Below are 24,410 nucleotides of genomic sequence, written 5' to 3'. Positions count from 1 at the left end.
TGGGCACCTGCAGATATCCTTCCAAGGTCACCTCATCTAATCGTACAATACTTTTACAAGATACATGATACATCAGTCCATCACAACCATTCCGCGCAGATAGCCGGCATATCCGAACGGCGTCGGTCGCGTGAATTGTGAGACAGCAAGTCCTAGCCCCAGTCCCGCGCCCGCCACGCTCGTTTCTTGGATTGACGCGCTCGCATCGCGCCAACGTTCAGTTCCAACAAAGCATTCGCCTTCCCAGTCGTATTCGTATCGCTCAGACACATCATGCTCTGGAAAATATTCTGGTACATGCCCGCATACACGCGCAAAGAACTCGACCAGGCCTTCGCTCCTTCCTTCGTTGAAGTACAGTCGTCCTCCGATGATTGGCCAGGCCGCTGAGAACCGAGCTTTGGATATTGAGCCACACGCCAGCCATTCTGAAGGACGGATGTATCTCAGGTCGAGATCGAGGAGTGGTCTAAGATCAGCCACACAAAGCCACCTGTCTTCGCGACCTTTTGCGCCTTTCCATGTGGGTATCAAAGCACCGTGAGCACTAGCTGGGGTCATCAAATCGATCACCAAGCCTGAAGCCTGGATTTGGACCATCTGAATAGCATTGTGACCTCGGATGTGAAGATCATACGCTTCACGCAACGCTGCAGCTGCTACTAGTCAGTATGAAAACCATACGGAAAGACAAGATATCCCACCGAAGTCACTGAAGACCGATATGAACGGACTAGCTTGTGTGTCGCGAAGACGAAGGTGTTCTTCTATGCATTCCAGGCTGGAACGATGATCCGAAAAGACACATTCAGCCTGAAACAGCCTCGCGCCAACTGATGATCTCGGTTGGTAGATCGTTGCACTGTGCTCACTGAAGACGTGATAGAAGAAAGGACCATCAAAGTCGTCGATGTGCTCGACTTGAAGCAAGTCGCTGCTGATTGGTCGGTCAAAATCTAGTCGCATCATCGATCGCCATTCACGTACCTCAGCATTGTTCCATCACAATCCATCTCAGACCTTTACACCATCTTCCGTCATCTCCATTTTCGAGCAGCACAGTCCCTTGCGAAAGTTACTGAAGTTGTCGCATGGCATCCCGTGGTGTAGGAAAGTCTTCGGCTCGGCTGGTCCGTGATGGCGCAAAGCTCGCACCACCGCGATGCAGCATTTTTCCCGCCCATCGACCTCATGTCAGCATGCATCAACTTCGTCTTTGAACAAATATTTCCAATCTATGACGTGCGTGTAGATCAGTTGTATCTGATCACGTGAAATCGACGTCGGCCGGGATGGCATTCTTCGTATTCACCGTTCTTTCCAGATGGGGCAGCCGTGGCAGATTCTTCTGGCCACTTGATGTGCCTACTGCCCTCCAGACGCACAAATAAGACCCGTTCAAAGCGCTTCCAACTCACGCGGAAGTGAATAGTACTTTCTTAATCGGCCGCTGAGTCACCATTGACCCTGGTGAATGCTCGAGGCTCGTCCACATCCAGCTACCGGCTTAGTGAACGCATTCCCTTCCTGTTCAAATATTGGCTTGCCAACGGGCTCCACTTCCCTAAACCATAACTCTACAACTTCAAGAGTAGAAGGTATTTACACCCAATGGAAACCGCCCGCGAATCCGACAGGCCATCACTAGAAGAAGCAGTAGCGACTTCGCAACATGTCTCCGAAGCTGTTCACTCTTCGCCTCAGAGCCGTGAAACTCAGACAGACGCACAGATGCATGCAGAAGCTGCAGACAGTCAAACTCGCCTGGAGAGTAGGGAAGATGCAAGTGCAACTAGTGTTCCAGCAAATCTACCTACGATTACACTGAGTATGCCTTCCCCGCCGCCACTGTATGATCAGTTGTTTCCACCGCAGGGACCTGAGCAGCAAATTCCAGCCAGCCAAGGCTCTCCACAGGCCGTATCGGCAACAAGTAACCAAGGGCCACAGGCGTTGCACCGAATTGATCAGCCAACGTCAGGCACTCCCCCTCAATGCCCAACACCCACCGCCACGCCCGTCAATCATCCGCCAGTCCAAATCGTCCCCCGACGGCAGGAAGACATTGATGAAATCTTCGAAGCTATAGAAACCAATAACTTCGACAGTCCCATCTTCGGGGAAGCAGGTGCGGTATACCACGACAAACTAACACGTCGACTCATGCCTAGGACACCAATGTTTCAGCATTACAACATCATTCCTGAGGTGCCGCACCCAAGGACTGTAGCTGCTCCGAACGATAGACTGCAAACACCTGATACGCCGACACCTAAGCCAAAGCCTAAGCGTAAGCCTAGGAAGAGGAAGCGCGATCAGACGCCGCAGGAGCCGGTTGACCAGGAGGAGGTAGTGGTAAAGCAAGAGCCGGTGGAGAAGAAGCAGAAGGGTGTGAAGGTAGAAGATACCGCGTAGAGGCCACAACGTTGCAGATGGCTGACTTGTTTGATCTGGACGGAAGGAGCCTGATACAAAGCTCATAAGAATATGGAGTATCTCATAAATGAAAGGAAGACTCTCTGGCGCAATGGTAGCGCATCACGCTTCTATTCAAGCGTCGTCTACATCTTTGAGAGTGGACGCACTCCGGGATGGAAGGCCCGCTTGAACCGTGAAGGTTATGAGTTCGACTCTCATGGGAGTTAATGGCTATTGTTTTTGCGCGTCAAGTAACAAAGTCATGCTACACATGCCTTTGGCATCTTTTTTTGCTTCCAATGATAGAATTATCTATTGCTTCGTGATCATCTTCTCACTCAAATCTCGCCTGCACAATCTACCACTCCCCCAAATCCTCCCCCGTAAGATTCGGCCTAACATTCCCTCCCTCCAACCAAACCTTACACTTCCCATACAACACATCCCTCTCCGGCCCATGCGCATTCAAATCCATCTTCGGCGGCCTCCCCGCCTTAATCTCCGCCCAAGCCAGATACCGATACCCACTCGGATACTGCCTGACCTCTTCCTCGGGTACATCGAACGCCTTGCCCGGCACTACAGGGACCATCTTATCCTTATCGAACAACAACGTCATGAAATTGACACCCCACTTCCCAGCATCGTTCTTGGATAAGAAAAAGAAGAAGCGGGTATCGGCTTCATTATCCATTTCGATGCCATCAAGCATGATACGACATGTAATTGTAACTTTCATTTTACTTATCGCTCTGTCGCCTTGTACATCGACTGTCTGGCCGCAGATGCGATGCAGAATATATGGGAACGGGCCATGTGGCGTCTGTTTCTCAAACCCTTCTTTTGAGGATGCGATAAAGTCGTCGAGACGGCCTTGCGTCCAGGAGGTGGTTATGTAGGCGCCGGGGTGGAACATGGAAGAGTAGTTTTGCCACTCGGCTGCATCGCGGTACATCCCCCATCCTTCGCAGATTTCGCGGATCTTGAGGCGGTCGAGCACGGAGGCGTCGGTGCCGGAGGTGTTGTTGCGGGTGGCGTTTTGGGGGTAGGTGGATGAGGGGGGTTGGACGGTGGTGTATTCGAGGCTTGGGTGTGGCATTTTGGAGGTGTTGGATGGTTGGAATATGTTTACGGGATTTTTGGTATCTTTCGAATGTGGTATTTGTAGAGTTTGTGTAAACCTAGATATGTCGCTGAGATGCATGCAGTGGTAACCGTTACGTCATTGAACGACTGCCGAACATGAGGATTGTAACGGTCATGAAGACACACGTTCTTTTAAGAATCGTGCCAGGCCCCCACTAGTCACCCAGGTCTTGTATTCAGGAAGGTGTTGAACTCTGCCGTACATCGTTTCTGAGTCTTCCAAGGTCGGTATCAAGATGTATCTAGGGCTGCCGAGTGCGACTCGCAACGTCGATCGTAGCGATCATTCTCGCTTCAGTCTCTTCGCGGGGCTACCCTCCGCCGAGGCGGAACCCCTCTTTGTGTTGGTTTGCTAGCAACCATCTTATGTACAAAGAGATGCTTGCGTACAACTGTTTGTAGCAAGCATACTGCCGTATATAGGCAGCTCTTATCTCATGTTAGAATACATAATCAATTCATCTCATTCCTGCTCACATTCATGACTGTCGGGCTGCTCCATTGAAGGTTGCGCGCTCTCCCGCATCTGAAAGGTGAGAAATTGGGACGGTTGTCTGTCATGAACGCGCTCCAACTCCAGTCCTCGTGGTCATCCTGTGAAGTACCCGGTATTAGTCTTGGTATCAAGGTGTATCTAGGGCTGCCGAGTCTTGCGACTCACAACGTCGTTAGTTTGCTTGCTTGCGGGTTCCTTCTCGCTTGTGTTCTCGGGGTTGCTCGTCTTCTCGGCGCTGTCATCATCGTCCTCCGAGATTGCAGCCGAACTGCTGCCTTGCTCGTAATCGTTTATTGCTTGGAGTGCGGTTGCCTGGCTGTAGGTCGTCGGCTCTGGCCTCATATCCCGGGTCATCTCCTGCAATAGGCTGGGCATCGTTCGGAGAATTCTATCGTACGCAATCTGGACCTGGGGGCTGGTGCGGAATATGTGATCTACAAAATCTGTTTCCAGATCTTGTTCATTGGCGAATCGCGCCAAACCACCACCAGCCACCCAGGCCTTGTACTCGGGGAGGTGCTTGACGCGGTCGTACATTGTTTCGGGGATTGCGCGTCTCGGAACGCTCGCCGTCGCACTAGGGCTTTTTACAGTGTCTTTGCTGTTATCCGACATGTCTTGATAGTCTTGATAGTGTCTCTCAAGATCTTGTTGCGTGTGTTTAGAGAAGAGGATGTGTTGTGCGCGCGCCGATAATGTGCAGGTGATACGTCGGAAGCTTTCGTGAGGTGCAGGTAGGCCTAAGAAATGATGGTATGCAGAGGGACCCCTTGATGAAGCAGGATTTAAAGTCTCAGCTTCCTGACGTACCATGGTTCTGGGGACTTGCGGCTTGGCGTTGATATTCCGGAAGATAATCTGTGATGCTGCGCTTGCCGAAATTGAGATGGCCTTTGGAGCGGATGCGTGGTTCCTGTGGTTATGATTCAACAGGAAAAGTGAGGTGTTGACTACACGAAATCGCCCACCCAAGAAGGAAACTACGTTCCGTGTTCTTGCTCGGAAGTCTCGTGCCAGCCAACAAAACGATCGAACAGTAAGCGATCGGGTAGGTGCACCTGGCTTAGGCTGAGTGATGCAGGCAGGACGCCACGAAAGGATTTGAATACGCATGTGCCGGGGAAGGTGAACGAAGATTGATGCAGACGACTGAAAATGGCTTCATATACAACGCTACGTACTAAATATCTTACACGTTCTGCTCGTTGATGAACAGACCGGCCATACCCATGCCAGTACCAATGCACATACTGGTGAGCAGAACCTTCTTCTTCTGCCTCCTGCACTCGCTCAGACCAGTTACGATTTGACGCGCACCGGTGCAGCCGAGCGGGTGACCCAGCGCGATAGCACCTCCCCTTGGGTTGAGCTTCTGGTGGTCGATCTTGAGTGTCTCGAGACAGTATACGGCCATGGAAGCGAAAGCCTCGTTAAGCTCAATAAGGTCAACGTCCTCGAGGGTGATGTTGAACTTGGAGAGAAGCTTAGGGATGGCGACGGATGGGCCGATACCCATGATCCTGGGTGGCAGACCGGCGACAGTGGCACCGACGTACTTGGCGAGGATGGGCTGGCCGAGCTTCTCGGCCATGGAGCGCTTCATCATGAGGATGGCAGCGGCACCGTCTGTGAGTTGCGACGAGTTTCCGGCGTGTGACCGGTCGCCGTGGGGAAGGAAGGCAGGCTTGACCTTCTGCAGGCTCTCGAATGTGGTGCCGGCGCGGATACCCTCGTCCTTGATCAGGGTGACGGTCTTGACCTCGCCTGTCTTGGGGTCCTTGATCTGGGTGGTGATGGGCGCAATCTCGTCGTCGAACCAGCCCGCCTTCTGCGCAACCTCGGCTCTCCGGTATGACTCGGCAGCGTACTTGTCCTGGCGCTCACGCGAGATGTTGAAGTCCTTGCCGACGTTTTCTGAGGTCTGGCCCATGGGCTGCATGCAGTCCTTCGCCTCCTGGTTCTCGAGCACCTCGTCGACAAATGGTCTCTCGAGCCTGTCGCCGCCGGCTGTCATGCTCTCAGCGCCCATGGCGAGACCGCACTCGATGCTGCCGACGGCGATCTGGTTGGCAATGTCTTGTACGGCCTTGAGTCCCGAAGAGCAGAAGCGGTTCAGCGACGAGCCGGATGTGGTGTTGGGGAAGCCAGCGGCGAGCATGGCGGCGCGGACATAGTAGGCAGCCTTGGCATCTGAGACGTTGCCGACGCAGATGTCCTCTACTACTGCGGGATCGAGGTTCGACTTTGCGACGACTTGCTTGAGCGTCTTAACGAGGAGGCCGTCAAGGGTCGTGTCCTTGAAACCGCCCTTGTGCGCCTTGGTGAGGGGAGTGCGGAGGGCGAGGGTGATGACAACATCGTCGGGGTTCTTGGTGGTACTGTTGATGGCTGTCAGCGCTGCATTCTTCCCTTATCATCCGCCGCGCGTTCTTCACGTGTCATATCTGTCCCGGTGGAGCTTACAGGGCCGAGATGCCGCTGGCCGAGGGCGTCATGTGCGAAACGATGGACTTGAGGCGGTCGGTCATTGTGAAGTCAGAGAGGAGCGATTAATTGAGGTTTGTGAGTGAGGAAGGCGATGTTTAGGGGAGATGGTGAGTGAATGCGGAGGCGGAGACAGCTCTTAACTTAAGTTGTGGGGCAACATAGTCGCGACGGCTGGGCCGAGGATCTCGGAGCCACATATCGCCAGGTCACGTTCTCTCGGCAATTGCCCTCTTGCCAGGCCGGGCCTTTTTGCTCACTCAACAACAATGTTGAGTATACTAATCAGCCCATGTTCTCGTAAGCCAGAGTTCAAAGATCAGATGTATCAAGGTTTGCTTATCCACAGACGTCGGGGGCTGCAGTACTGGTCGCGCCTTCCCCGCAATTCGCCGCCACGCTGCCTGAGCCTCTAGCCTTGCACTACACAACTCCAACCTCATCTCAACTCAACCGCTGCTGAACGACACTCCATCTCTCCTCCATCTCATTCCAATCATGGCGAACTTTCGCACACATGCGCACGCGATTTTGCGACCTCTGCTTCGCGTTATTGCCCAATTGCCCCGAATGTACCGCCACGATTCCTTGGCAAAACGACGACGCGCAGAAAACACGCCGGTCTTCCAAATCGCGTTGCCTATAACATACACAATGTTCCTATCGCAATCTCTTGATAGGCGGTATGCTATTGCTTGGGATGGAGCGCATGAGCAACACAGCCTCCACAGCCAGCATCGAGACCCAATGTTTTGGTAACTGTGCCACCTAGTTGTTATGCTGTCAAAGGAAATTTGGCCCCCAAACGCCATCACTGCCCGCACACCGCATCCCACAAGGCAAGTCTAAACGCGAATCGCGCTGTCAAAAGGTAAGGGTGGTCAGCCTTGCATACGTCGCGTAGCATTTTCACAGTCATACTCTTAATTCATCGTTCATACTACAGACGTCAACCACGATGCCGTCGGAGGTTGCCTGGATGCTTTGTCCTCAACACGCCGAAAACAAACCAGGCGAGCGACTCAACGCCATGTCCTTATTGAAATCTCGCTCAAGATCCTAGCAAGACCCAATGAGCCTAAAGTGGCTTAAGGCGCACCGCGGAATGCATGCTGTCTGCACGCGCCTGTTGATAGACCCACACCCTCATTGGAGAGAGGAAAGCAACTCGCGAGGCTTGCATGGTCTCACACAACGGGAGCATGGGGGCGGCGGAGCAGGGCTGCGCTTTGACCTCATCCTTCCCATCCCTTGTGAGTACTACAAATGCTCGCTGCTGGTCTCGACCTGTTTGCAGTGGTACGCGATTTCATCGCCTCTCCGACCTCAGCCATGGCCGATTTCGCAACCGCATCCATGACGATTTCCTTCAGTTCCTCCTTCACGCGAGCGACACCCTCCTATTCGATTATGACCCCTTTCACTCCGCCGTCTTATTGCAACAACGTTGTCAAGTCGTCATGTTTTCTTGAGACACCGTCTAGTGGAACTTCAACTGGCACACCTACCCTAAGTTGTGGGTTCATTGAGCGCGATCAGACCTGCGGTTCAAATGGACGCCCCACCCGTGCTAGCGAATGCTTTCCAGGCAGTCCGTTCCCATACTCGCTCTTGACATACTCCCCGGCTACAGGTTGTCCTGGTGGGTGGGCAACGCAAAGTCAGATTATAGATTCGTCAAGCCAGACCACCGCAGTATGCTGTCCATCGTGAGTAGGTTCTGGCCAGCATGTTTGGCAGTCACTGACGTTGTTTATCAGTGGTTACTCGGCGCATACCTATTATTTCGCGAGTTGTACCAGTTCGATCACCTGGACCGCCAATTCGACTTCGGTCTTGGCCTGCCAGACGGATGGAAGCTTGGCTTCTGAACGGTTTACCAGCGAAGATGGTAGCGGCAACACAGCCGTTTGGGCCGCGAAAATGGAAGTGATTCTTACCACTGCATTGGCCTCAGAGGCGACATTCACCCCTCTCAGCGAACCAACATTAGATTTCGGTCCTCCTCATTATAACCCACCACCTGCCAATTCCCCAGAACCCAAATCAAGTCGTCTCGGTACTGGCCCCATCGTCGGCATCGCCGTGGGCGCGGTCGCCGCACTGGCACTCCTTGGTGGACTCTTCTTCTTATGGCGTCGCCGCCAAAATCAGCACCACCACGCACCGATACCGAAGGCTAGCCCGAGTGGAGAGCACGACGCGCTACCTGAGTTCGTGGGAAACCATGGCACGATTTCTCCGCCTACACAGATGGCGAGTTCGAATGGGTTGTTCCATCCACAGCCGGAGGTGAGGTCGCCGAGATTGGAAACAGCGCTCACACCAGGGCGTTGATGGGTTTTGATGGCTTGGATTTATACTTCGTTTGTTACTATATTGATACCCATACTGTTTAGCAGAGAGCAATACGTTGTGACCACTTGGTCGTTCGAGACCGGCTGAACCTTCCCTATTTTGTGGTCGTGATTCTTTGTGATCAGGCTTTTGTTCGGTTCCGCCTTCCTAAATCTAGTGACGTGCAATGTCTGATGCAAAACGCATCTGCATTTGAACTATCTCTGCTTATAGTAAGACAGAGAATATAGCTATACCAATAAAGGCCTCAGCAATTACTAGCCACAGCTAATGCTGCAGTGTTTGTCGGAACAGCCGTAAATTGAGCGAGGCTCTCTCGTAGTCCGCAAACAGTCTCGCGATAGGCATGGCGAGCGTTCGTGGCAACACCAAGATGCAAAACAGCACTTCAGCGAACATGATCAGGGCTATCACAACCATACCGTACACCAGAGTACCATGTTAATGAGCAGCCCGAACCACTTGGACCAAGGCGCACTCTATTTATCTTGATATCCACGACAGCTTCGCGGGTCGGTCATGCCGAGCGTATAATCCCACTGCGCATCCGCAGCTCCGTTTGAACATCCTTTGTGCCAATCATCGTCATATAAATAACATAAGATTCCCGGCAAGGTTGGTTGCCAAGAATCAATCTCTCACCCGCTTTAACGCATGGGCAGATGTGCGGCGCAGCATACGGCGCGGAACTCAAGCAACATTTGCGAATCTCGTCACACCGTTGACCGTCCTCTCATTAGCCGACGGTATCATGCGACGCATTATAATGTTCTCGTTGCCATGCGTTGCATATGAATGCACGGGTGCCTTCGATCCCCATACGTTTATCCTCGTCTTCTCGTAGCGAAAAATCATCCTCTCTTCTCCGCAACATGGCCGACTCCCCCTCTACATCTTCGTCGTCGTCGTCGTCGTCTGCTAGCGAACAAGCAACATCATCCTCTACTTCCAGCAACATAGACACCACTTCCCGCACATCGTCGTCGCCCGTGACAACACCAGACTCCACAGCCCCGTACGGGTCGCTAATTACGCCGTTCACCGCACCAGCTTACTGTTCCCTTCCCGTTCGAGAGTGTGACACAGAAGGCAGCAGCAGCTGTGCATCGTGGGAAAGAGACCGGACATGCGGATCTGACGGCAAGCCCACTCTGGCAAGTGAATGTTTTCCGCCAGGAACACACTGGTTCGGCCCCTACCTTTCTTCTCACTCAAACCTCTTGTATTCTCCGGCAAATCAATGTCCAGAAGGATGGGTTGATGTAGCACGGAGGACTTTCAGCACGCCTTCTACTTACACTCAAGTCGCATGCTGTCCTTCGTAAGTTCTTCTTTGTATGCACAGCATGACAGTTTCAGTTGATTGACTCATCGGTACAGCTTTTACCGTACTAACGCAGGGAACACGAACCTGGCAGTGGAACAGGGTTGCTTCAGCCTTCCCGGCACGGACGTTACCACGTTAGACGAGGTTGTGTGCGTTGAAGGCAAAGCTCCCGTCACTACTACCACGATTCTATCTGACGAAATATGGCGCAACCTTGTCGACGCCAGGCAAATCCAGTTGATCTTGCCTACACCCGAGTGTTCTACGGCACCAGACGGCTCATCTTCCTGTTCGATCGAAGCTCTTCCATCGCCGGCGCCAGAAACCACTCCTTCCGACCCAGACGCATCAAGCGAATCGCCATTACCAAAAGGCGCGATCGCCGGTATCGCGGTCGGCTTCGCTATCCTCTTGTTAATGGCCATGTGCGCGCCCGTTTGGCTCCTTCATCGGCGGAAGCAACGACAACATACTGGCACCAGTACAAAGAAGCGAATACCGTTCGATCTATCATCGTTGCCGGAGCTTGTGGGCATAAGAGGGAATGGGGGTTCGAGTGCGGAAATGAGTCTGGGTCATCCGAACGATGTCGTGCCAACTGGGGGAGGGGTGGGGACTTTGCCCACATCCACGCCGCGGTAGTTACTGTGGTCGTCGGAGTAAGCTGTATGTTAGCGTAGCGCAATGAAGTCGAGTAGTTGCTTGACGTTTACTGTGCGGCGCGATGATGAGCTTCTCATAGTACACGTGATTAGCTCACAGGGGTTAGCGCAGCCGTAGCGCGTTTTTGGGATCGCGTCATTACGTCAGCGGACGGTGGCACACGCGTCGCGTCCTCGAACTTCGGCCACCGAGCTGTCAAACTTCACCCAACAACCTTCTCCTACGCGCATGCTCGTCATGCTGAATCAATATCCAAGCACCATCGCGAGGATGCAAAATCCCTCAACCCTATGAACACCACCTGATGCCGGGAGGTAGCAACTTCCCGCCGGCATTTCGATCTGCCAGGAAGGCGAGCTCCATGATTCGTTGTTCTCATCAATATCGTCGCCGTGCTTTGTACCGAGACAAACGCTTGGGTGACTGGGCCACCCTGGGTTGATCCTATAGCGATGCGTTCCGCTTTCGGCATGGTGGCCTGACAAACGCCCTACTGCCTTCCACAGTTAAGGCATGCGACCACAGAGGAGCGGTCAAGCTTTGGCAAGCCACCGCATTCTGCTTGTGGGTGCGATGGCTTGCTGGTTTTGATGGCAATCACTGGGCTCGTTAATCTCGAGTTATCGACTCGGAGGGGGCGATTACCGACCGCGATTTGGGGCTCTCTCGCCGTGGATTCACTGAACCCTATCGGGGTCGGCGTAATGAAGCACGTACTCATGGCAAATGCTGTTCGTTCCCTGCATTATTGCCATCTATTGGCTGCAGCCTATGAGTGTAGCCTCGCCTTCCTCCTACCGTATATTCACCTTATTGCTCACCGGTATATACGACTCCTGCCTCTCCACCGCCTAGCTCAACATATCGATCACCCGAAACTAATTCTCACTCTACCTAACGTTCGCTGAACCTCTAGATCGACTACTCGAGCAAGAGCGCAGCACACGACCCTCCTGACCCCTCATCAGCTCCACGTCGTTAAGTTCACCCTCGACTGCATTACACGAGTCATACCTGGTGTCTGCCGATATGGAGAGTTCCAAGTCATGGAGCAAGTGGCAGGGTTTGGCTGCACTAGCTGTTTACTCGGTCACCATCATCGCCCTTGACCGTGTCTACGTAGAAGGCAGTACGTGGAAGTCCGTCGTGGCTTGGTGGAAGAGGTATCTGAAGCGCAGACGGGATGACCCTTGGATGAACGCCAACACGAGCAACGAGGTCATTTTCAACATGCTGGCCAAGGCGATGCCTGAGTCGCCACACCATGTGTCGGATAAGGGCTATGAGCTTCTTTGCAGCTACAGCTTCAAGTCGTACACCGATACCCCTACTATCTACGTTCCTGGTACTCCGCCGATGTTTACGAAGCCAAACGCCCCGTTGAAACTGGAGCCTGACACAGGACGCTACTATATCGACCAACATGTAGCCAAGGTACCGCGGTTTCAGTTTGAGCCACTCTTCCAGGCTCTTACTGTTATGAAGCCAAGCAAGCGTTTCGACGACGTTGATGTCCTCGTCGCTCGCGGATCAATGACTGCGCTCATTACATACGTCAAGGATGTATCATGCCAGCCGTTCGCACTGACCCTCCACGTCGTTGGCAACACTTTGATTGTGGGGCGACGGCTTCGCTCTGGCATGGCTGGCTCTACAAACGGATCGTACGGGCGGAACTTTGAGGCTGCTTGGACGACGCAACTGGAACCAGATCTTCAAGATGCGGAAGGGCATCATCACACCATAGAGTACGATTTCGGTGGCCTCAACATTGTGGTAAGGGCAGAAACAGACGCATATATGCCCGATGAGCAGCCCTCAACGAACGAAATCGAGGAATTGTTGGCGAAATCCGCGTCACATCTCGAGCCCGAAATCGCGAACACTACCATCCGACCCGAAAGCTCTGACTCGACCATTGTGCTCCTGGCAGGAAAGTCGATCCCTCACAGCAAGACAATGGAACTGAAGAGCAACAATCAAAGCAAGCCTCTCGATCAGATCTGGGTCGGTAGAACTTCGCGGTGGTCTCTTGGAACAAACAAGGATGGCGTCTTCTCTTCCACCGAGAAGACCTTCACCCCAGAGGACATGAGGAAGAACTACGAGGATGACAGCAAGCGACAAGGAGCCCTTCGTAAGCTTGTATGGTTGTTGGGAGAGTTGAAGACGACGGTAAAGGATAACACAAGCAATGGGTCTGCTGTGCTCCTCTGCCTGGGAAAGGGCGAGGAGCTGGTGGTACGCCCAATGAAGACGCACTTGCCTGCTCTCCCTGATGCGATTGTGCAGCGTTTCTGGACCCTGTCTGATCAAGCCGAGATGCGGAAGTAGGTATAGTCAAGGTATTCATCAATTCTGATGACTGGTATTCCAGGCTGCCCAATTCTTTCATTGCTCCTCAAAGTTATCACAATCATATTGCCTATCGAAGTATGTTCTTAATGGCTAGCCCGAACCAAGACGATGCCCCAGTCCGAGTCAAAATCGTAGCCTGTTCCCATTTATTGCTGCTCCGCTACTAGGCAGCCAATTGATTCACTTGCTAGGTTTCCGTGGTCCGGTCTACTAGCGCTACGCTCTCTCCTCCGCCCCCAGATTTGTCGCGTTGAGGAGCTGCACGCCCTCTTACGTGGAATACCCCGAAGAGATGGAGATTTCATTAGGATTAGACAAGCAAATATGAAAATCTGACGTCAAAGTCGGTTCTAGGGTGCTCGCTTATCTCCTGGAGTGAGGGAGTATTGGCAAACAAAACAGGTCTCTTCTAAACGCCCGATCTCTCAATGGTATCAAGCCCCTTCGTCTCTCGTCTCCCGTCTCGATCACGGTCATGAGCAGTCCCACCACCGGCCGCCAGCGCGGTACTGCCTCCAAAGCGCCCCGGAAAACACCTAGCAACGACCCCGACGTTAGTCGTTGGGAGAATCAGCAACGTGCGCGTGCGCCTAGCGGCGCTACCCCACGGGTGAACACTCGAAAGCGCTCGAGATCTGGAGCGACTTCCGCCCTCGCCGACAAAGACGACGACGACGACGACTTCGATTCAGAGCACGACGTCAAAGTCAAGAAAGGCCGCACTACCTTCGACGAAAACGGGTACTTTAAAGAAGGCAACAAGAGCATGCGCTACTTTGGACCTGGGTTCACGGATCTATACTCGCCGTCCGTATCGCATCAACTCATCCATACCGGATTGTACAATCAGATGCCGCCCCGCGACGTACTTCAGAGGCCTTTCCATCCACTGCACAGTATTGTGACCCCCTCACAATTCGACATATCCGTCTTCACTATCCCGCTGACCGCGTTGGAGATTCTTACGGTATGAAACTCGTAACAGTCTCTCGAGATACTGCTAACTCGTTTCAAGTTCTTTCCCTTACATGCGCAGATTCCCGAAGTACAAGCCCGTTTCGCACAGAGCGGAATCAACCCAAGATTCCAGGCTTGGATCATCGTGAGTCTTCTTCCATGGCTACCCGAACGCGCGTATTGTACTGAGCTGACATTTCATCACGAAGAATCGTCAGCACCTTCTCCAGGGTCTGGACTGTCTCTTCGGTATGGACGCACGCACCTGGGTAAAGGACTGGAAGAAGAAGAAGGGGGTGACAAAGCCTGTCAAAGGAGCTGCGCCACTGCCACCGCAGCCTATCATCCACACGACCGGTCACTACACATTCACACCCGGTGTCAACCGACACACGGGCTTCGACATCGCCAAGATACCCTACGCGCTTATCGATTGCGCCGAGGGTGTTCATCCTTGCAATTTCCCCCAGGGTCTTGACCGCGGTCCCTTTACCGAAGCCCTCATTCAAGCTCAGCTCATGATTTACTCGAAGCTTATGCTGGCTGATCTAGATGCGTTCATTGCGTATTGGCTTATCGATCGAAATCTTCAGGCCGGCTACAGCGATGCGGGGTTCCTCAAGAGGCATGTGGCGTTGCATGAGGAATATCGGGCTATGGTGAGGAAGGATGTAGAGGCTCACGGCTATAGGTGGGAGGACTGAGGGTTGAGCGATGTGTCGTGGTGATGTTCAAGTGTGAGGATAGTATACTGGCGGATAGATGGAAAAGAGGCATGCAGATGTCTAGACTGCCTTTCGTAGCTTGGAAGCGAGGCTTTTCCAGCGATACAGTCATAGACGTGCCAATGAATAAGAGTAACGTGCGAATTGTTTCCGTTGACGTCAAAAAAGGCGTCTTGTTGTGAACATTCGCGGATGTGATATCGTGCGTAATACTGCCTGAGATCATCATTACATGGTTCAAAGCTACTGTGTCTTGTCTAAACACGCGTCTCTATCATCGGGTGAACCTTTCGCGCTCTACTTAATGTAATGAACTTTGCCATTTGAGCGAATGTCACACGTGTGAATCGCTCGACTTTGTTAGAATTTACCCGTCTCATAAACTAATGTCGCAGCAACACGCACGGAATCATCTACTAAATCATTTAGATAACTACAAGGTCTATTATTCAATTCCTTCCTTGTCTTCGCATATCCCTTATCTCAACGCGACGCTCATGATAGCCGACCAGATACTCCTATAGCATGTCTTCCACTGGTTCGGTCATCTCTTCGCATGTACTTTAATGGTCTGCGCGACAGAGGCACTGAAGTATAGCATCAATCCATCCAACCCTTGATGCCCATAATCACTCTTGATGAAGTGACAGGGACAAACGTACATAGAGTGTGTGTAAGAAAGTAGGATAATGAAGCTTTCGTGAAGACAAAAAGGGGCACATAATACACTGCCTCTGTCCCGGACCTGAGCTTTCTCAACACACAAATGGGGCCAGATCTTTCGCCACCACATATGAAGTCTGTACCTGCGGTCTTTCTGGTCGACCTTTGGGTCGTGTGTAGATGTATAAATCCGTCATTTCTTTGAGTCGTGCCTTCTCTTGTCGTGGCTGATCTTGGGTGACGCACTCTGCGAATTGAAGAAGACTGACAAGTACTTCGAGGATAGGAATTGGCCAACCGATTAACTGACGCTAAGCTCTCAATTCCTTCCTCGTATGGCTCACATTAATATTGTCGCCAGGATATGACGTGACTGACCAGGAAATGAGGAGCAGTGTCAGAGCATCGCTTAGTTGATCCTTGAGACGGGGGGAAGCTTCTCAATGGGAGCAAAAATGTGACCTGGTGGCTTCGAACGAAAAGCGTGGAGCGATGTTACAGTTTCGGCCTAGATCGCATCCCTCCGCAATTCTGTTTTCACCAGCAAACTTTCCGACAGCCCTCCTCCCGTTGATAAAGGACGACATTCCCACGACTTCTCACTGAGACACTTCTCTACGATCCTCGCCAACGTCGCTGGATGCCCGAGGCTGTGGACCCCATATGGTTGAGTCGTGTCGTGAGACCGGGATGGCGAGATGGCGGTCTCCTAATGGGAATTGTCGCAGTCTCAAAAGTTGAGGGATGGCTTTGAGACCTCCGTAAGAAAGCTTTTGGGTCTATTTATGGCACACAGTCTTTAAGTGTCATGAGAGGAAATCGTGGTAGCTGGAATGACTGCTATGTCTTGAGCTCAGCCTCACTGATCACTGAGCCTGGCCTTGGCTTCCCATCGCGACTTTTGCTTTGTCCTTCTTTTGCCGGATGCGATAATTCGCCATCGTCTTACGATACCGTTTCAAGTCTGGATTGTGGCGACGAAATGCTTCCTTGTCTGGGTTCTCCATTCCAGGTCCAAAAGAAGGGTTTGTCGTCTCAAAGTAACCCTCCGAATCTTCGATGAATTGGACATCGCTGAGCTTGAGATCAGCCCACTCGTCTGGATTGTCGTCTACAAGCTCGATCAATTGAGTCAGAAGGCCTCTGTCTGAACCGGAAGGATAGTTTTCGCGATCGACACCGTTCGCAAGATCTCGGACGTAGTAGTCGACTAGTCGGTACTCGTCGCCAGGCGGTGTCCAACTCTCACCGCCTCCGGGCTTTTGGGACTAACTTTTTGATGTGAACACAGTTTGATGATATAATTTTGAGAGTTAATTTGCTAACACAGGCACCTAGGCTTACGCCTATGTTTAACGGCTAGCACGTAGATAGTGTTGCTAATACACTTAGACAAAAATAGACACTATTACAACTTAGAAGAATAAGGCTGCTCTTTGCCTCTAGACTTAATTCCTGCGTCTATCTTACTTAATACCTTTAACCTATCTAACCTAACCTTTCTAACTGCTAACTGCAACTTCTGTTGTTATTTTTGTTGCTATCTTAGTAGAGTTGTAGTTATAGCTCTTTTTTGCCTGCTGTCTATCTCTTAATTAAGGCTTAATGTAGAGAGACACTAACAACACTAATATCTATGCTTAGCTTGCTAATTCTTATAAACACGCTACAAACTTCTTCTGCTTCTTGTTAGGCTTAAGCGCTGCAACTGCTTACTTAACTTACTAATGCTTAGTACAGAGCTACTTCTAAGTCTCTCTATACTTTAGGCATCTTGCCTGTAGAAGAAGATTGCCTAAATAATACACCTTAAGCGCCTCTAGGCTATTAACGTAGGCAATATACTTAATTAACTGTAGTTCTAACTAGCTTCTAGACTCTGCTTTTATCTATATATCGCGTACAGAAGACTAAATAATAGTAACGTTATGCGCGACTAAAAATTCTAGCAGCAAACTAACTAGCTCTAGCACTATTACGTTAAGCTTCTTCTTTACTTTTTTTAGAGGTTGCTTAATAACAGCGAATACTAGCTTTACAATCTACTACTACAGCAACTATTATAGTGTTCTAGTTAGCTTAAGCTGCACCTAACTTAACCTATTTCTCTTGTTATTAAATAGGCTAACTATTATATTGTATGTAATTTATTTATATATAGTGCAGCAGGTGTATAAGAGTCTATATTAAAGGTAAGAAGTAGCAAGAAGCTAAGAAGAAATATACACCTTCTAGGCTCTAGCTATAGTAACGTACTATGTTCTTTTCTTTTTAACTATAATACGTTGCTAGCTAAAAGGCTAGCAATGCCTGTTAGACTTACTTTAATTAGTGTTGTTTTTTAAGTGCCTATAGCAAATTTTTAGAAACCTAAGTTTTGCTTAGTAGCTAGAGCTAAGGCTCTAGGTAGGTTGCTTAGCGGGTAGACCTACTACTGTTTAAATTACGTTAATAACTTCTCTTTTTTTAACTTTTACAACTAATAAGTAGAGGGTAGCTGCTTATTTACTATTTTAGAACAACATTTTAACTACACAAACACCTTGGAAATCTAAAAAAATCGTCCAACTCTCACATGAGAAAGACGTTACTGGAAGGGCCGCGCTTTTAGTGACCTGCTGTTGTCCCTGGCCAGAAGATTCCAACATTTCACGGGCTTCACGACCATGTTTATTCGTCTGCTGACTGATTGTCGATGGGCCGACACCTTCGACGGCGTCGGTGTTGTAAGCTCGGTTCTTGGTCACATCAGCCCACGAAAGACACGGTTCGGCAAGGGAGAATAAACTCACAATCAAGTCAGCGATGTTGTTTTGCGTCCAGCCGCCTCGAGCAAATCGCTGCGTCCAGTCGGGCCAGAGTGAGCCATGCGCAGGAAACCACTATACGATACATCAGCCACGGTATCTTCGTCTCAGCGACCAGTATATACTCACGATGGCCATCTCCACTATGGTGACAGGTATAGAGCCCAAGAGCCGGATATCGACCTGCTTTGGGGCACCCATACTGTATACCGGGTGCGGTTTACCATCGACACGGTAGTCTTTCATGTCGATGTTCATCTCCGTGGCGATACGTACGAGACCCTCAGGTGGTATGGTGCCTTGACCTCCTTGCTTGAACGTAGCTTCGATTATCGGATCAAGCGGGACTGTGACCTGGAAGCCGCCGCCAAGATCTAGAAGGTAGGTGCCTTTCGGTAACGAATCCGGAGAGGATTCTAGGATAGCTTGATTGCAGCGGTCTCGGCTCAGCCGTGCGTCTTCTTCGAATGCTGAGTTATAGTCTTCAGAACCAAGAAGCGCATGTCGATGGATGTTGACTTGCCCAGGATATCGGCGCCTCGCGTCGAGAAGGTTAGCGAACGTGAGGTCAAAGCCTGAGACGCCGGGACCGATCGGACTGGTTCTACCTCCGAGGAAGCCCAATGCGCGAGCAAGATTCTTGCCTCCTTGACACTCGCTTGGTGTTCGAAGACGTAATGCTGCGGAGATCTCGCCGTCGGCTTCAACATGCGGTGTTGGTAAGTCATTGCGACTGTCTTTCTTGGCGCTCAAGCTTGCTGCTGCTAGACCCAGCGAGTCACTTCGCGGTTCGAGTGAGCCCGACAGTGATTCGGTGAGTTGCGGTGATATATCGCTGTGCGATGGACTAGCAGACGTTAAAAGATGGAGATCGTCAGTTCCAAAGTCATAATTGGCGATGGCCTGGACATTTGTGCCGGTTGTATGTCGGTAAGGCTTAGCCACTCCGTTGGCCTTGCTAGGCGCTCTCATCGTAGTCTTCCTGGGTTCTTTCTTGGACGCGGTACGGACCTGAGATATAACAGGTCTGCTCGTGGGTGGGGCAAGATATGGCGAATGTTGCCCCATGGGATGCATGTTGTCTCTAGGCGTAGAGAAACCCCGAGGCTCATGAGGGGCGAAACCGTACGCGGAAAGGTCACTAGCCGGCGTGGTAGTCCCTGTATCACGGATAGACTGCGACAGAAACGACGATGCTGGCTCTTCATCTTCCAGTACATGGTATATAGCCCCAGGGAACTGTTGATGATCATGCGCGGACTGGTACGCTTCGTCTACGCCGGGGGTAGCGCCAAAGACGAATTCGTCTGCGCCGGTGGGCCACATCGCGTCGATAGGATGATACTGCGGTGTGCGAGAGGGCTCGTGGCTCTCAGAGGGTCGCTCCGCGGATGGTTGACTTTCGTGTCGCGCCCAATTACTGGGGTACTGCTGTGGCGGCATTGGTGACTTCCTCGGCTGCGATGGCAATGAGCCTAGCGGAGTAACTTGCGGTGCGCTGATGGTTGCGGCAAGCACTTCGAAGGTAGTCGATTAGTTTGGGGGTATACTATCTGTAGCAAAGCGGGCAAGTCAGTGGACGATGGGCTCAGTGCGCCATGCGAGTCTTACCAGATGTCTTTGTCAATGATTGCACTGGATGGGTATACTAGCGAGCTTGGTGACATATGGCTGCTGTGTGTATGTCGAGTTAAGCAGGGCGCGGGGTAGCGATTGGATGTTGAGATTGGCGAAAGAAAGTGTCGACGAGGGTACAACGTCCGCGTTCGGCTGTTGCGGCCAAGGGGCTACGCTAGCCTTTACGATGCCTTCACAGCCACCACCTGCTTTCCAATCTACGGTCTTTTACAGAAGATTGTAATAGGTCAGAAGATCTAAAGCGGCTTATCGCGATGCTAAGAGACACTTAAAAGACAATAATACGAGCGGTAGAAGTGGCCTTGACGGGTAGACTCTAAACACCGCAGCTTTGTCGCCATATAGTATGAGGCGTCGAGTACGGGATGTGCTATAGTGGCTCAGCTCTGATGTTTGCTTAATCTACTCGATCGTGCTCGTTCTTCAATACACAGGGTTTGCTACCAAACTCCAAAGGACCAATCTTCGGGTCAGATACACTTTGTCCGATTGATCTAACTGGTATGTGCTATACAAAGCAGTTCTCAACGTACCCAGCTACAAACAGTGCGCAGCGCCCACCGACTCGGTGAGTTACATCCTGGTGTGGCACAGCAACGACAACCACGTTTCCTTCACCATTATCCGACTAGAGTCCTCCTTCACAGTGTTCTTCTCTCGAGGCGGTGAAGTGCTCGATCTACTCAGGTAGGGGACGAGAGTTGATCAAAGAGATTATGTTCACTCCGAGGATTATCTCCTACAAATTCTAATTAGATGGGAGGTGGACATGCATCATTACAAACTATTGCCAGTGACCAAAGGCCAAGTAACAGCAAGAGAGGGCTGGACAGCCAACATACCAGATAACATGGATACATCCACCACCGAAGTGGCCCCAGCCTTGTACTCTGGTACAGGTCGTCGAAGCACTTCCTCAGTCTTTGCAGATATGGCCATACCAGGCGCATGAAATGCCATATCTGGAAGGGGTATGGTCCCCATAAAGCATGCGTGGCTGAGTCTGAGCAGATTCGTACCTGGCACCGGTGCGCCCTTCAAATCGGGGAGAACTTGAGGCTGTGCGCTGTAGAGCGGATCTAGAGAGAGAAAGGTTTGGGCTGAATCCTGCGGAAGAGTGAGCCCCGCAGGTGCAATGTTATTCCGAGGCTTCTGAAGACGAGAAGATGACTTAGATGCAAACTGTCCGTAGCTCCTCTCGTCGAAGCCCAGCTGCGGACGTCTACGGAACTGTTGATTAATGCTATTAAAGCCGACGTCCGTCATGTCTCCTGGAAGCGACTGCGGGTATGGGAAGGGCGGTGTAGCGTTTTCGAATTCGTCTATCCTGTGCGGATAAGCTATCCTATAGTCAAAGTCGTATGCTGGAAAGGCTAGTGCGTGTATTAGCGATGCATTACAAATTTCTTTTGACTGAATTGACCCACTGGTGTTGGTGCTGGAGCTGATCGTCGCCTGGTTGGTCGTCGCGCGCGGGAATTGAGCGTTGCACTTCGAAGTGCACTGTGAACGGTTGACGATCGCCGGCTTGCTGGACGCCGTATTCCAGCTCTCGAGGCCGAAGTTCTCCCTCCCAACTCCCAGAGAGTTCGTGTCATCGAAGTAGGTATCGTACTCTCCTGGGCCTGTGAATGGTCCTTGTACATCCAGGTATGTGGTGCTTTCGCTCAGGTGGCGCATATACTGCCCTGGAGGGGCAACTGCGTTCACATAGCAGTCCTCCGACATTGTTGTGCTAGGTATACCGAGCATTGTGCGCTGGAAGAGGTTTAGAGACCCGTCATGGGTGTCTCTGCGAGGCGCTGTGGATCTCGAGTTAGGGCTATGATGAGCTTTACTAACATTGTGCAGGCGCTGCGTATATTGACGCAATACATGACCTTCAGACAAGGGGTGTCAACTTACGCATCGCTATTTCGCCGTATAGGGCCTGGCAAAAGTCTGTAAAATTGGAGAGGAGGCAGAGTTTGAGCCAGGTTCTTGCCTCGGGTATCACACAGGGCAGAAAGGGCGCTGGAAGAAACACACTAGTACGAGAACCAATCTGAAAAGGCTGCGTAGTGAAGCTCCGCATCCAACGAGGTTAGTCTTAGTTCCATTTTGACATCGTCAATGGTTACCAGAATGGGTAGCAATGTGCATATTGTCAGTAAGAGAGACACTGATAAAATAGGCCTTTAGTGGGAAGACATAGAACATGTGACATCGCGCCAAGAACACAGCGTAAGCTGTAGGCACAACTCTGGATATCTAACATGACCTTTCGCCAGCTATGATCATCAATCAGCCAGGCAGAGAAAGACCTGTTGGCTGGCTATGTACATCTTCCTGAAGCGTCTTTGCGGTCATGACTTCTTTAGTCTTGGTGAAAATACCGTCCCGCTGCCCACCACTTTCGGACGACATCGTACGTTGGATCATGAACCCGAGTCGCATCGTAACTCTGCTGCGGAAAGATTCGCTCTAGCGCCTGCCAATCAGTCTGATAGAGACCAAGGGGACTAGGCTGTGGAAGAGGACCATATAGTTTAACCATTTCCTCTTGTACTTGTTCGACGTAACGCTCAAGTTGAGATAGTCGTACGTTATTATGGCCGTGTCGACGAGCGTGCCAGACAGCGAGGGTCAGCACCCCCTGATCAGCTCCTCCAGGCCAGTATACTAGTCCGTCGCCCAGGCTGACAAGGAAGCAGTCGCGAAGATCGCAGAACTCGGTAGTTGAGTTCACACGATCGGTATTGATCGCAGAGAGCGTAAGACCGGCGGCGGCGCAAAGGTGACTACGAGCATCTCGTCGATGCTTCTTCATACTGCCGGCGGAGTGGGCCCGTAAATCGCCTACACTAAGCTGGCGGGAGTAGAACTTTGAGATTCGTTAGCAAGGTTCTTGAAGACAGAGGCAGTAAGTACTGACGATCAGCTCACGCAGCTTATGAAGATTCCATCCGCTCGCTTCGAAGCGCTTCCAGATAGCCCTCCAACATGAGGCTGCTCGAGGAAAGAACTGCATCCTTCGTCAGTTCATTTTGCGCGTATGGGGGAGGGATTGAGTAGCCTACCGCAGCAATCTCCACAAGAGTCACCTCGATGTTGGGTCCAATCAGGCGGACGTCAACATGGTCCCACAGCGCTACGCTGTTGAAGGAACAGTATGAAGATTCTAAAGCCTTCTCAGGTAGAACCATACGTGGGGTGATGCAAAGCCAGGCAAGTTTGCGAGACTCTGGCCACTCGTACCGATGGATACCAGCGGAACCACTGGACCGAACGCCGGATGTTCTAGGTCCTTGCGGTACAACGATCTGGTCCTGGCGTTTAAGTAGAATAGGTGGTGGTGGTGGTTGGTAAGCTTGGAGAGCCTGCGCCGGCTGTTGGGTTTCGAGGTATCGTAGATACCCCGAGAGGCTGTGATACATAGCTTGTTTTACGAGTTCGAGGGTGTTGAGGGCTTCAAATGCTAATCGCACGTCACGCGGAACGCGCACGGTGTATCCGGGCGCGTACCTCAAGAGTTCGACACACTCGGCAACGATGATACCCCTTCCGTTGGCGGAGTCGCTAACCCAGTAATGTAGGCCACTCTGTGTGGGAACCATGGCCCCGATCTGCTCCAGTCGCTCGCTCAAGTCGCAGAAGTCCTTGATGATCAGCTGGACCATGGGTGTATTGAACGCTGCCTCAGCGCGCAGTCCGTTGCGAGTCAGTTCATCTGACGCTTGATAGTCTTGGACTTGAGCAGGGTTATCACCGCCGTGACTGACGATGTGACTCAGCGTGTAGCCTGAGCCACCTGAAGGAGACGCCGCACTATTCGCGAGGTCTGTGACGGCCGTAATTAGTACATTGAACCCCAAGCAAGCTAAACGGGGATTCGACTGAGGCAGCTTACCGTTATTCTGATTCATAATGTCGCTTGCTCTTGTTTGGGCGATGTTGGAGCTGTGGTAATGTCAAGAGGGTCTGTCGGTCATATGGTTTTAGTATATAACCCCACCGACACGTGAATAGATACAGCACGTGCACACGCGCTTGGATCCAGCGTTTGTCATTAGCTAGGGTCAGGAGAGTAATTGTATTACTATACGGGATTACGCAGGCAGCAAAGTAAAATGCACCATGAGTTTTACTTGATGTGTCAAATATCGCCGTCTGATCATCACTCTCCGCGTCACAGTCTGCCAGAACAGCTCCTGTGTAGCATTTCCATAGCTCTGTATCCAAAGGAAAGGTCAAGGGGAAGAAAACCCAAGCATCCGCGTCCGGTTCGTCATGCGAATGAAGCGTTCCTGAACACTGATGTGGGACACCACAGCAAATGTTGAACAGAAAAGCCATCTCCTGTTCGTATAACTGGGTCGCCACGAAACCGC

General features: G+C 51.5%; 7 protein-coding genes and 1 non-coding gene across 8 annotated transcripts; 3 read left to right on the top strand and 5 right to left on the bottom strand.

Moving 5' to 3' along the window:
- Positions 1–1,994: 1,994 nt before the first annotated feature.
- On the top strand, positions 1,995–2,415 carry J4E79_009755 (uncharacterized protein; the record flags this gene model as incomplete). The annotated part of the gene is given in 2 exon segments (XM_049358597.1): positions 1,995–2,019; positions 2,036–2,415. 2 exon segments carry the CDS (start codon positions 1,995–1,997, stop codon positions 2,413–2,415), a joined length of 405 nt encoding a protein of 134 aa, XP_049207067.1.
- Positions 2,416–2,513: 98 nt separating this feature from the next.
- Positions 2,514–2,645, top strand: J4E79_009754. Its single transcript has one exon. It is a non-coding gene; the product is annotated as a tRNA-Arg (tRNA).
- Positions 2,646–2,776: 131 nt separating this feature from the next.
- J4E79_009753 (uncharacterized protein) lies at positions 2,777–3,517 on the bottom strand (the record flags this gene model as incomplete). Its single annotated transcript, XM_049358596.1, has 1 exon — positions 2,777–3,517. The coding sequence occupies one exon, from the start codon at positions 3,515–3,517 to the stop codon at positions 2,777–2,779; it is 741 nt and encodes a 246-aa protein (XP_049207066.1).
- A 681-nt stretch (positions 3,518–4,198) lies between these two features.
- J4E79_009752 (uncharacterized protein) lies at positions 4,199–4,873 on the bottom strand (the record flags this gene model as incomplete). The annotated part of the gene is made up of 1 exon (XM_049358595.1): positions 4,199–4,873. The coding sequence occupies one exon, from the start codon at positions 4,871–4,873 to the stop codon at positions 4,199–4,201; it is 675 nt and encodes a 224-aa protein (XP_049207065.1).
- Positions 4,874–5,249: 376 nt separating this feature from the next.
- On the bottom strand, positions 5,250–6,588 carry J4E79_009751 (uncharacterized protein; the record flags this gene model as incomplete). The annotated part of the gene is made up of 2 exons (XM_049358594.1): positions 5,250–6,438; positions 6,524–6,588. The coding sequence occupies 2 exons, from the start codon at positions 6,586–6,588 to the stop codon at positions 5,250–5,252; spliced, it is 1,254 nt and encodes a 417-aa protein (XP_049207064.1).
- Positions 6,589–11,921: 5,333 nt separating this feature from the next.
- On the top strand, positions 11,922–14,911 carry J4E79_009750 (uncharacterized protein; the record flags this gene model as incomplete). Its single annotated transcript, XM_049358593.1, has 4 exons — positions 11,922–13,222; positions 13,653–14,217; positions 14,287–14,352; positions 14,417–14,911. 4 exons carry the CDS (start codon positions 11,922–11,924, stop codon positions 14,909–14,911), a joined length of 2,427 nt encoding a protein of 808 aa, XP_049207063.1.
- Positions 14,912–16,461: 1,550 nt separating this feature from the next.
- J4E79_009749 (uncharacterized protein) lies at positions 16,462–19,728 on the bottom strand (the record flags this gene model as incomplete). The annotated part of the gene is made up of 2 exons (XM_049358592.1): positions 16,462–16,863; positions 18,532–19,728. The coding sequence occupies 2 exons, from the start codon at positions 19,726–19,728 to the stop codon at positions 16,462–16,464; spliced, it is 1,599 nt and encodes a 532-aa protein (XP_049207062.1).
- Positions 19,729–22,396: 2,668 nt separating this feature from the next.
- J4E79_009748 (uncharacterized protein) lies at positions 22,397–23,945 on the bottom strand (the record flags this gene model as incomplete). Its single annotated transcript, XM_049358591.1, has 4 exons — positions 22,397–22,903; positions 22,955–23,044; positions 23,100–23,860; positions 23,930–23,945. 4 exons carry the CDS (start codon positions 23,943–23,945, stop codon positions 22,397–22,399), a joined length of 1,374 nt encoding a protein of 457 aa, XP_049207061.1.
- Between the last annotated feature and the right edge of the window lie 465 nt (positions 23,946–24,410).

Source organism: Alternaria viburni (genome assembly GCF_023758015.1).
Source record: "Alternaria viburni strain BMP 2772 chromosome Unknown scaffold_26, whole genome shotgun sequence".
NCBI classification, from domain to species: Eukaryota; Fungi; Ascomycota; class Dothideomycetes; order Pleosporales; family Pleosporaceae; genus Alternaria; species Alternaria viburni.
This window is presented reverse-complemented; position numbering and strand designations above follow the sequence as displayed.